Here is a 13,518-nt window from a genome sequence, read left to right as displayed (position 1 = left end):
TTACAACCAGATGCATATGGCAGGTAGGCGAAGAATGCAGTGACCCCTCTATCAAGTCCATCATTCAGAGAGACTTGTACTGCGACGATTTATTAACAGGTGCAGATTCAGAGGAGCAGCTTCGTTACATTCAGCGCTCAGTATCCAGCGAACTTGCCAAAGGTTGTTTCAACTTGCGAAAGTACCGGTCTAACCTAACTAATCTTTTCTCCGGCAACGAGGAGCTAGAGAAAGATAATCTCCTAATCAGCAACTCTACCAGTACTTTAGGTATTGGATGGATTCCTCCATCTGATATGCTACATTTCCAAATTGAGTACACGCCTAGCAAAATTTTAACTAAAAGGTCGATTTTGTCCTCTACATTTAAAATTTTTGACCCACTTGGTCTTTTGTCATTGTGTACAATCAAACCTAAAATTATTTTACAGGTTCTATGGACTCTCAAAGTTGACTGGGATGAGCCGGTCCCTACAGAAATCCATAATTCCTGGTCAAATTTCACCAAAAACTTAGACTCACTGTCTAACCTTCACAGACCTCGGCGAGTTTTAATAGATAATGCTGTGTCTATTGAAATGCACTGTTTCTGCGATGCCTCACAACGCGCCTATGGAACGTGCATTTATCTGAGGTCCACTAATTCCAACGGTGATGTCAACGTCAGTCTGTTGACAGCTAAATCTCGTGTCGCTCCTATCCAGCTGATGACTATTCCTCGCCTTGAACTTAGCGCTGCTTTGCTTGGAGCTGAATTAAGCTCAGCAGTGTCACAGGCTCTTCATCGCAATATCGATCGTCACGTCTATTGGACAGATTCAAGTGTCGTACTAGGTTGGTTGATATCTAACAAAAAGGCTAAAACATTTGTCGCCAACAGAGTATGTGCAATCCTAGAGCTCACCGATGCTTCATCCTGGCGCCATGTACCTACTTCAGAAAATCCTGCAGATCTTGTTTCCCGTGGAGTAGATCCCCAACATGTAGGTGGCTCAACTATTTGGTGGCATGGACCTGCGTTCCTGAAGGAGTCGGAGTCTTCATGGCCATCCTCTGAGTTCTCAGAAGTAGTCGATTTGCCAGAGTTGAAAGCTAATCCCGCTTTCGTGGCGGAGGCTGCATCGTCTTCGAGCGATGACAAAATTATAACTTTTACAAATTATTCAAAGCTCGTGCGTCTTCAACGAATATTTGCTCATGTTTTAAGATTTATTAATTCTGTTAAAGATCCTAAATCGCAAAGAAAAGGTCCCCTACAATCAAACGAATTAGAAAACTCCCTAAGGACCTTAATAAAAATGGCTCAGCTAGAGTCCTTCCCAATTGAGTTATCCCTATTAAAGAAAGGTAAACCTGTCCCTCAAGCTAATGTCGCATCCCTTAACCCATTTATTGACAGCGAAGGTATTATGCGAGTTGGGGGTCGTATAGGCTCATCTAACTATCCCTACGACAAAAAACACCCCATTCTTTTAAAGTCAGATCACCATCTAACAAAACTTTTATTCGAGTTAGAGCACGAACAACTAATGCATGCTGGACCTCAACATCTCCTCGCCTCTATGAGAGAGCGCTATTGGCCAATCGGAGGTAGAGCACTAGCACGACGCGTTACTCGTCATTGTTTCGTGTGTCGTCGATTTAAGGGTCAGACTTTAAACAATATCATGGGGAATCTGCCCTCTGACAGAGTGGAACCTGACTTTCCTTTCCACACTGTAGGCACTGATTTTGCTGGACCATTCCTAATAACAGACCGCAAGGGACGAGGCTGCAAACTAACCAAATGCTACCTATGCATTTTTGTATGCTTCCGCTACAAATGTGTCCATCTAGAAGCCGTAAGTGACCTAACGAAGGATTCCTTTATTCTCACTCTCTCTAGGTTTATAAGTCGTAGAGGCAAGCCAAAGACAATATGCTGTGACAACGGCCGAAACTTTGTTGCTGCAGCTAAAGAGATAAATAGCTTCCTAACGTCACAAGCTGACGCTATATCTGACTTTGCAGCTCGTCGGGGCATTGAATTTCGATTCTCACCTGCGTACGCTCCTCACTTCGGCGGTCTCTGGGAGGCCGGTGTAAAGTCAGCCAAATTCCACATGCATAGAGTATTAAAAGACACTCATTTAACTTTCGAGGAACTGGCGTCTCTATTTGCTCAAATCGAAGCAATCCTAAATAGCCGTCCCCTATGTCCAATCAGTCCCTCACCAAATGATCTTTCCCCCCTTACCCCGGGCCACTTTTTGATAGGCAGGCCACTAACGGCCTCACCATCTCCGTGTCTACTGGAAGCTAATCCGAATCGCCTCGATCGTTTCCAGCGCCTCGAGCAGTACCGGCAACACTTCTGGAAGCGGTGGTCGAGCGAGTACGTCGCCGAACTCCAGCAGCGCACGAAGTGGAAGACGAGAGCCACGGACCTGCTCCTAGATGACCTGGTCCTCATCAAGGAAGACGCCGCTCCCCCCCTGTGCTGGCGGCTCGGCAGAGTCGACAAGCTGTACCCGGGCTCCGACGGCGTGCCTCGCGTCGCCGACGTGCGCACTACCCACGGCACAGTGCGGAGAGCGCTAAATCGTCTCTGCATCCTACCTACTCCTCAAGCCAATGAATCTTGAAAGCCGAAGCTTTCAAGGGCCGGGAAGATGTCTACGCCGGTCTTTTAGTTTAACTTAAATTCAGAAATTTAATAATGTGTGCGTCTTGCATTATATAAAGTAAATAATAAATATTAATAATTAATAAAACTAGAATTGTATAAATAAATAATTTAAAGTAAATAAGTATAAAGCGTAAAGTATTCTAATAACTAATCTAACATAATTTCTAAACGCACACACTTAGTCATCCGCACTGCGTATTAGACACGTATGCGGTTACCGATCCAACGTCACTTCCCTACTTACCGCGACGCAAGAACCATTGTCGGGTCTAATTGTACAAGTGCTAATTATTTGCTAATTTAAAATATAGCACTACAACTGAAGTCAACCCAAATCTTTTATTTTGTTCCCATCGTGAACAGTTGCTTATCAGAGGATTTACTTTCTCCGTAATCTGATAATCAATTGTTCATTGAATATTGAATATTCTCATTCTCAAATATCTGTGTACTAGGTTGTAGTAGCACTTTAATATATCACCTTACACAATAATATCTACTTATTGATAGAAAAAGCTCAGTTGTCAGGTATTCCATTTTCTATAATTATAATCCAATTCTGCCAGATTGTTTTCAAAGATTATGAAATAACAATTTTACGGATTTTCACTTTGAAAATTTTATTTCTATTCTCGTCAAATCATTGTCTGGAGGTAAATTTTTAGATGACCCTCATCCGCTTTTCCCTTAAGGTATATTGGTTACATTATGCACGCAATGTGATGTAATTAATCGAAATATATTAAATTATACTAACGATGTAAGTGCAAATAGTGCAATTACTTAACCGATTTCAAATGAGCGGCAATTTGTAGTTTTCCCTTTCCACTTCCTGTCATTAATTCGCGCCGGGATAAGAAATTAGCCATTTGCCGACACCACTCTTACGTTACTACTGGACATTCATTTTACGAGATTATAAAAAAATATTATTATTACGGCAAATCCACCTTCTTTGTTACATAAAATCGATCATAATAATAATATGTATGCCCTGCTGTGCAATGTGAAATTTTATTAGTGAGATATATGCGACCTCCTGAACAATATCTGACGGAGACATGAGAGTTTATTTTTCTATATCTACATGAATAAATTATGTATATTATCTGTAAGTATATGTTTCTAATAGGTGTATAACATAATATCACACTATAATGTAAATTGATCTTAAACTTCAAAAAAATTATTGCAACTCAATTAGTTTTCCGCTTCCGCCGCGGTGGCAGAGCTCTCCTCACAGCCCTGTACAGCGCTACGGCGAGTGCCCCGGCAGCAACAATGGCGACCGCCGCGCCCGCCGCCGCCGCCGCCAGCACGTCCAGCATGAGGATCTGCGCCAGCGACGCGTCGGCCAGCGGCGAGCGCAGGGGCCGCGCCGCCCGCGCCGCCACGCGCGCCGCGCCGGGCACCGCGCGCTGCAGCCCGCCCGCCCGCTGCTCCTGCAGCACCAGCGACAGCGATGCGATGTTGCGACGGTACCTGGACAACAGAGAGACATTGCTTCTTATTACTCTGGCTTTTGTTTAGACTCTAGGAGTCTATGGTCTATTCCAAGGCAAAAGTTCAGCGACAGAAAGATTTCATGCGACGGTACCTGAACCAACGACATACATATTTATGTAGCTGATAACTTTGTCTTAAACGAAAGTGTCTAGAATAAGGTAAATGTCCTCGTCGATGTCATCCAATTGGCGATAAAATTTCTTGCATAAAGCACACAAGAGAATGATGCCATGTTGCAACGGTACCTGACAACACGAAAACATCTAGATTTTTTGCTCCAGCTGTGACAACAAACTCATCAGCAGTTTATGTACAACTTTACATTACATTACGACCCATTACGTCCCCACTGCTCGGGCACGGGTCTCCCTTAATGAACGAAGGGTTTTTTAGGCCTAGTCCACCACGTTGGCCTAATGCGGGTTGGTGGACCCCAACACAGTTTATGTACAAACTAGCTATATATTCCTGGATGATGCATTCGTGACACAAAAGGTTTCAGGTTAACGCAAGTTTTCTTTCTGCAATAACATCTAGCACTATTTGGTAAAAGAAACTAAGTATCACTATGTATACAGTATTATATCCTTACGTCTCATTGCCAGCTATTTCAAGAATAGCAATCCGTAGATCATCTTCATTCAATGTGTTCAAATCTATTTCCTTTCCAATACCAAATTGTTCGCATTTCTGTGCGTTGTACCACGCGTCGCCAGTTATTGGCATTACCACCATCGGCACGTTAGCCTCTATGGCTTCATCTATTGACTGTAATCCTCCATGCGTTATAAATAGTTTAACATTTGGGTGGTCTGAAACAAAATGTTTGGTAAACTATTAACTTATTATATCATCAACTTGATACATAATTATCTTCAGATAAATACATCTTGCTAGACACTTACGAAGTAAATCATTTTGTGGTAGCCACTTCTCTATTCTTAAGTTTTCTAGCTTAAATCCCACATTTTCATGTTTAGCTTTCAGCAGTATATCGTAAGGCAGTGACTTGAAAACATTGAAAAGAGCGGTAGTTATTTGGTGAGGTAAGTCTGAGATGTTTAACGTAGATCCAAGACTCACGTAAATAACACCTTTTCTTGAAGAATCTAGGTATGTTTGTAGATCCTGTAAAATAAAACGTTTTGTTTTCATTATACTCTGTGCGAAAATTGGAAAATCTCACTTCAAATGTAGTCCAGTCAATAAATGACTCAAAATTAGGTGTAGAGTGCGTGAGCAGGTAACTAAGCGATTCCTTCAGAAACTTGTTCAGGGGGCTTAGGTTGATAACATACCAAAAGTCGAAAATTGTCATTTAAAAATCTACAGCTTCTTTCCTCTTCATTTTATTCGTTTATGAATAGGTTTAGCTGGTACTCAACCTTTTTTTTTTTCGCGGGCCACAAAAACGTTTAAGTCATGGTTTTGCGGGCCACAAGCAATTTTTTTTTGTTTTTTTTTTTTACTATTATAAAGTAAACTATCGAATATAATATAAAAAAACACACGCATATTCCCTATTATCTCTCATGGCACGCGGGCCAATGATAAAGGCCTGGCGGGCCGCATGCGGCCCGCGGGCCGCAGTATGAGTATAGCTGGTTTAGACAATATGATGCAATGTTTATGAATGTTTTGCGATTATTGATTTTTTTCTTGTAAATTTCAACTTTTTCCGAGGGTAATTGCTCGAAAACTCTTAGGTATTAGAAAAAAACATATGATATAAAAGTTTTAGATAATTTTAAGAGCTCCATTTCATTAGTAGAAAATATTTCTCCCCGATGCACCGTTTTCTAGATATAAGCTAAAAACCAAAAATTCGTACCTTTATCCCCCCCTCCTTCCCCCCGCTTATCATCTAGGAGTCAGGACTTTTAGTATGTTAACAACCTAAGCCCCCTGAACAAGTTTCTGAAGGAATCGCTTAGTTACCTGCTCACGCACTCTACACCTCATTCCTTGACTGGACTAATGTGACTTCTGCTGAAGAAATTACAAACGTAGTATTTTATACATCGGCAAGTATTGTACCTCTGGCAATTGTAGTGGTTCCTTCAAGTGCAGCGCGCCTAGATACAGCAGCGCGGGCGGCGCGGGCAGGTTGTCGGCCCACGCGGGGTGCACGTTCAGAAACAACATCTCTATCCGTGTCCTCAGTTCGGCGACGGAGGGCGCGGCGGCGCCGAAATACTTCCGAATCACTTTGTTCCGCTCTTCATTAGCGTAATACTCTATGTACCTCAGCCTGAGAAACGTGTACATCACGGACAGTTTATCCCAAAACGACAGGTTTCTAGTTTTCCGCTGGTTGTAAGACGGGAATATAAGCGGATGAATTGGCGCACCGATGGTCAAAAGGTTTTCGTGACTGCCGAAGAATGAACTCACTTCTATGACAGGCGCGTCGAATCTAGCTGCAAACATGATGCTGAGAGGCACGCACGCTTCAACAAAGATCAAGTCAAACTTTTGTTCCTTATCCTTGATCATTTTCTGTACGACGGGAGCGTTGAACTGTGCATCCAATAATTTCAGTTCCACCTGGTTTATAAACTGCATCGTCTGTACAGCATCTATGGAGATTCCGTCGGTTTGTTTCAGCATCTTGTCGTAGCCTCCTTCCACCCAAATTTGGGAGGATACGTCATGGACGTCTATTTCCGTGATGTTGTCCACACTGGTGCCGGCCGGGAGCGGGGTGATTACCACGACTTCGTTGCCGTGTCGTGCGAGTTCCTCCGTCAAAAGTCGAAGCACTGATTGGTGACTATACATCTCTGTTGGATAAACACAGAGTATCCTATACGCGTAAACCACATTCACTTTTAAAGTCAAACTCAACAATGTATAAAATAAAAACATCTTTGGAGTTGTAGCGTCATGTGTAAAATGAGGAGTAAAAGAAGAATGTTTAATTAATGAATGTCACGATGACATTGCTTACTATCTTATATTGACTCGGTAATACAGCCTTTGTTTTCAATAAGTAGGAATAATTAATTAACGAATTTAATTCGATTATTTTTGCGTTGCACTTAGTAACAGTTCTCATTTTTTTACAATAAAAATTTGGAACCAAAATTGATGGTTTAATCCAAGACCTCTGGATTTTGCAATCTTCTGACTCTAGACCAGCCCACAGAGGGAGTATAAATACTTACTTACTTACTTATTCCCAATCTCCGCTGGGGAGCAAAGGGCCGAAGTGAAGCGCCGCCATTCTTTATAAATACTTAATATTATACGGAGAATTTGATTTGTCTTCCTTCCTTGATATTTTATGTCACTTTTGTATTTGTGCTGTGCATATTTGCATTTACAGCTTATCTTCAGAGATCTAGACTGCAACTCAAAGATGGCAAAGATTTTCTTAGGTTTATTTTATTGCTTTTACTCTAGATAATTTTATGACATCCAGATAAGACCTTGTCGGTATGAATTAGAATTGATAGCAACTCCGTAATTATAGATGCAGTATGCATCTGGTTTAATGTTTATTGTAATCTTGGCTGCAGTTTAAATAGATCAAAGTATCAAAGCCATCTATTCGTGTGCCTTCTTATACTTCTGATAATACAAAATCTTCTATTAGGCGAGACACAATATACTCTCATTTTATTGTATGACCGATCAGTACGTAATACGGCAACATTCCGAAGCGAGCTATGCGCCAGAAGTCTTGATCGAAGATATTTTTTTAAACGGACGAAAAGAAAAGAAATGTTTAAAACTTTCGAATGTCCGGCGTCTCGCGCCTGCAGTCGTGAATTGTAACAACAATGCGCCCTCGTGACCAATTGCCATCGCTGCAGGTTGTTACCTTTTCAACTACGTGTTTGGACCTCTACATTTTCTTACCTTTGACAGATATTTTAAATTTTGAATCGAAAAAGGGGGGTGATAAAGTTCTTTGTATGGCCGTCTAGCTTCCGTGCGTGGTTCGATTCGAATGCTTCCTCATTTATTTCATACGTCTTATACTTATATTCACCGAAAGGTTGCCTGAAAGAGCCTATAAGGCCGCCAATTATTGTGCTTATTCTAACTTTGCGTGGTTTTGTAGTTTTCTTAAATGTGTAGGGGTTACAAATTCCATTTGTCTAATATTTCAGTCTAAAGTTCTTTATCGCAGTAGGTATCAAAGGCGATTCTTTGAGAATGCCTGTAGTACTATTCAGTCTAGCCCCAATCGTGCACTGGCTCATGACAGCATCGCCGGCGACGTCCAAATGTTTACGATTAGATAATATCGATTCGTCTCGATTGTCTGAATAGATCGATTATGTTGACATGAACATTGGAATAATTATATCTGATATTTAGGTCGAATCTTTTTGAAGACTAGACGGCAAAAATGATTCTATTGCGTAACTTTTCTAGCAAAAGAAGTGTACCTGCAAGGGAAGGAATTAAGCTTGGCCTACTTTTTAAATAAAAATGTGGTTTTAATTAATTTAGCTGAGGTGCTTGTCGCGTAAATTGTCCACTCTTCCCTCGCATGTCGCATAGCAGCTAGAGCCTCTCTTAAGTGGTAAAAACTTGGCTAAGTGTCACTTGCATCCGTAAATATTCTCTACATTATATCTGGCAGGGTTCTATTCTCAGGATTGTAGATAAAATCTTTTGCTTTTTCGGAGACAAACAGAACTATGAAGACTAGCGTCTGTCACCGTAATGAAAAGATTAGCCAAGATACACAGAGTAGTTGTCAGTTGCTGACTTCCCAAGTTAGAGCCAATGAAACGTTTCGTTAGTTCGAATGTTGTGTAGAGGTAGGCTGGATAATAAAATAAAATTTATTTGCTCATTAAAACACTTTTTATCACAATTTTTTACCAGTAAAAATGATTAATTAATGAACAAATACATTCATAAATATGAACCAAATACCACCTCTCACGACAGTACACATGTTTTAAAATGAGATGTGCCATTAGCCATACTAGACCCCCATCATCACAAGAGCTTTTCCAGTTGTAGAACTCATATTAATTAGCGAGACATCTGAAAGTGCCACATTACGAGGATGAGCCGAGGCTCGCGCGGTATGCCGCTCACCCGCCAGGGTCTTTGAAAGTTAAAGTATATTTTTTTCTCTCAGCCTCTGGTTATACGATTTTTGGTTCGATTCTATCCAGTCTTAGACAGTTTATATTCGAAGTAAAAAAAATCAATGAAATTGATGAAAATTAATCTATCTTAGCAAATAGCATAATATTTAAAAAATTATAGAAGGTGTTGAAAAATTTAGTGAATGTGACTTATATATCAAAATAAATGCGATTTATTTTTATTTTGCTAGAATGCAGCGTTTCTGAGATATAAGAAAAAAAACTAAACAATGGGACTTTCAAACCCATGCCCTACCCTGGCTCAATCTTCTAACTAGCCCAAACAAATTTATGAAGTCAAAAATGAGTTCAAAAAGCTTTCGTCGATATTTGCCGGTGCTTTAAGGAAAATCAGAATAAAATACTAAGATAAAGAAACTGTTAAAAGTACCTACAAATTCTATTAGAAGTCTGTACAAGTGCCTAAAGATTTAGAATCATGATTTTAATCTTCAGTTTTATTATGAGCATTCTTTGGAGGCATGTTTTCACTTTATCCATTTAGATTGAAATCTCGGCCGATTTGTTTAATGGCTTTTTGCAGGTAATATGATACCGTTAAATAATTTGCTAGTAGATATTTTTTGACATAAATATGTTCGAATTTTAATTGATGTGATGCAGATGCAATCAGTATTTTTTTTGTAAATAGAAACTTTGTTTTTCATTTCCTAAGTACCTAAAAGTTGGTTTTCAGGAGCAATCAGAATGTAGGCAAATAAATATATGGATGACGATGTAATCTAACCGCCGTATATATTCATATAGGAACCTACCTTAAATTGGGTTTAGGAGGTTTGCAAATCGGAGGTAAATTTATATTTTTAACTTACTTAAGAAAATTTGACGTATTGCATTATTTTGGTAATCATTATCATCTACTTGTCTAAGGTCGCCGGTCCGGAGGGCCAGAGAACGCTTCTCGCTGCGATTCACTTAATTTATTGTTTTGCGGGCGATGATGAAATCTAAACAGGCACCCTTACATTCAGATTTTACTTACTCTATATCTTCCATCTAATAGTGGTGGCGAAATACCTACTAACACAATAGTTTTTTTTTTGTTGCATCACTCTCAAAAAGGGCAAGAAGTTACGTGGCGACATTTGGATAGTGTAACGAAGTAGAAACTTATACTTATGGAGTAGTACTTGAACTGACAAATAGAAGTATAGATCTTCTTTGTTTGAGGCATTTTCCCAATAACATAATATTGCTCGTATACACTCACGGGCAATGAAAAAGTTTCAAAATCATTAAATTACTCTTAAACTACTACTACTATTAATACTAACACTTTTTTGGATCGTTGGTCCGTAATAAACGTTTAATAATAAAAAAAATAAACGGAAAAAACTATCTTAATGACGCCTTCTGTAATATTTAAGTACATTTAACGGTGCATCAGAGTATCACCAACTAAAAACATATATTTTGTTAAAATTTCCTATTAAAAGTTTTTAAAAATTGGGGCCATTTGGAGTCTGCATTTTGTAAGTGGAACTATTTCTTTGCACGTTAGTGTATTTTACATACTTACTCATTGAATTTATTGATTTAAGTATAGTTAGCTTTTAGGTGTATATAACTAACCAGAAAAATATTATTTTTCCTAATAACATAATTCCTAGAGAACATCATGTTTGTTACAATATTAAAAGCAAAAATGGCTATTGAAAATCTTTCGATCCTTTGATTCTAACCGCACTACACTTAAATACGCCACAAAGCTCCATCCATCAGCTCGTATATTTTATAGACGTATTTTACAGTTTGGCGTCGATCTGCGGTGGCTGCTGAAGAGCTGGGCGATTCTGTGTCAAATTCATCGTAGTCTCATCGATGAGACAACGATGAATTTTTCATTTGGAATTTTGTGAATGAAATATTTCAGGATTAGCGCCATTCTTTGCAATAAGTAGCTGAAGTCGAATACCCCACAGGGTAGTCAAGCCGACAGTACAATCAAAGTAGCGAAGCATTTGATGAAGATTATAAGTGAATTTCTTTTCCGTATAAAAAAACTTACCTATTTGGGCAAAAATCACAGGCGTAAATTCCTCTAGAATACAGACTGCATCTACAGCGCAGCAGTCGTGAACTAATAAGTCATGAAACATCTCTTTAGTGGCGTTGCAAGATAAAGCATTTCTAATACACCTCAATAATTGTTCACGAACGGTCAATAACCGAGGCTGGGCGTATTTCGAGGAGCAATTTATGTTTTCTCCTCTCGTCTGATGATCGATAGTGATGCCATAATTCACAGCTACACAAAAATACCGGTGAAGGAACGAACAGGCGAAATATAAAATAAGTGCAGCGTTTATGCTGAATCATGAGATGCCATGCCCTGTTCTGATTTATTCAGCCAATAATTGGACTTAAACCGTATTACTACATAAGTTAAAAAGCTTCAAATGGTGTTTGATACGGTAGGTATATTGGGTTAGTTCGATGCATAAGATTATATATTAACAGCGTAGTAAACTTCTGTTTAACATTCGTCTAGTTTTTGTGGTCAGAAGTAAGAGCGAAACATCTTATAACTTAACAAATGGGAATTTGTCACTTAGCCCAAGAAAAAGTAGCGATTGAGTTTTTGTTCGTTTCAAATTAGGCGAGGTTACAATAATGGCACCTCGGATAGCCGAAATGCCATCGTAACACCTTGCGTAACGTAATTTCTCGATCGTAACAGGAGGTCGCTCTAGAAGCGGAGTGCGAAGCTTAGGGAAAACGCATTTTAAAACCTGCTGCGGTATCATTGACTCTATCTCTTCAAATTAAACGTATGGATTGTGTGTTACCTATCGTTGGTTCGTTTTTCGTAAGCTAAAGTAGCCCTTCAGTGATCGCAGCGGGAGGCGGCGGCGTGCGAACACTAAATGTCTAACAGTTCGTTTTATCTGATTTATTGGTAAAATAATGGAAGGCTGTATAACACCAGCCGGAGACTGTGATGTGCGTTCTCCCACGATGTGTCATCTGTCGAATATATTTTATATTCTGTGCCGTGTGTTAGTGGGAACGGCATTGTTATTCATTAATTTTGGCACTAATTGCCCGTCATATGGAGAGAAAAAGACGCGTGAAGTTTGTATAAAATTAAAGACTTTTTGTAATATCTAAAGTAGTCACTTACCTATAATGAATTGATTTATATCAGTAATTAAATCATTAAAAGCTAGAGAGGAAACTATAAGGAAAGTTAATAAGAGTTGTAAAGAGAACGGTTTTCCTCAGCTGCAATTGCAGAAAGTGTCATAATCCCAATGCTACCTGTAGATACTCGTAATTATAAAGTATAAAATCAAAATCACAAAGATTTTGTTGAATGTATAAGTATAGGGAATAAATCGTAAATCTATTTCCAAAGTAAGCGGTGGAAATAGATCCCCGACATAGCGCCAAGTCGTTCCGTTCAGCCGGTGGCCTGGGGGCTGCGGGCCCAGTCTGCTGATTCATGACGGTAGAATGGAATGCCATCAGAATGAAGCTAACAGTGTCAGTAATAAAATTATAAAGCTATGTAATGCGCATAAGAAGCAATGTCTCTACATATAGATAAGCTGTCTAAAACCCACTTATGCCTACTGTTCCTTAAAAGACACACACATGTCAAAAAAAGTTACATAAATATAGGTTTACTGACATGTAGTTAAAATTAATATTTCATTGTCATTTTTCGGATTTTTTTATTTTTCCCGTAGTATTTATCTGGGTGACGCTAGTACTGCAAGACTTAGCTAGATCCTCAGCACTCATGCATCGTCGTGAACTATTCAGACCGCAGCACATCGAGGCGCTATTCTGTAGCAGACTCGGTGGTCAGGTCGGCGCATAACTCTCATCCGATAGCCGTGTTGCTGACAATTAATGTAGAATAACTCATCGGAGATCTCCTGGGGGGCTACTCTTGCTTCACGCAAGCTGTCGAGCAATCTCTACGTTCACTGCAACTAGATAAGAGTCACGGGTACCGTTGCATTTTTCGTCTAGCAAGAGTAGACCTCCTGGCCAGTGGCTGTGATTTACTGCACTCATTATCTGTAGTGGAATGATTGATGATGTGGGTCGGTGTGGTGTGGCTTTGTAGTAGACTTGGGATTATGTTGTAATGTTCTGTTTATTGGTGCTTTGTTGGTGATATGTGATATGGATGCGGCGGCGTGTTCTGCCGATGGTTGCATTTCTATCAACCTACCTATGGCTTATGTAATTGGA

General features: G+C 39.6%; 2 protein-coding genes across 4 annotated transcripts in view; one reads left to right on the top strand and one right to left on the bottom strand.

The window, feature by feature from the left end:
- The window catches only part of LOC105383385 (microtubule-associated protein Jupiter), a 160,833-nt gene that overhangs the window by 54,701 nt on the left and 92,614 nt on the right, over positions 1 to 13,518 (top strand). The window lies entirely within an intron of this gene.
- LOC105383410 (UDP-glucosyltransferase 2) lies at positions 3,604 to 7,302 on the bottom strand. The gene is made up of 4 exons (XM_038106881.2): positions 6,212 to 7,302; positions 5,080 to 5,302; positions 4,767 to 4,986; positions 3,604 to 4,150 (listed from the first exon to the last, which is right to left on the bottom strand). The coding sequence occupies exons 1-4, from the start codon at positions 7,040 to 7,042 to the stop codon at positions 3,865 to 3,867; spliced, it is 1,560 nt and encodes a 519-aa protein (XP_037962809.2). The 5' UTR covers positions 7,043 to 7,302; the 3' UTR covers positions 3,604 to 3,864.

The sequence above is a fragment of the Plutella xylostella genome, chromosome 7 (assembly GCF_932276165.1).
Source record: "Plutella xylostella chromosome 7, ilPluXylo3.1, whole genome shotgun sequence".
NCBI lineage: Eukaryota > Metazoa > Arthropoda > Insecta > Lepidoptera > Plutellidae > Plutella > Plutella xylostella.
The sequence above is the reverse complement of the archived record's forward strand: the minus strand, read 5'-3'. Positions and strand labels throughout refer to the sequence as shown.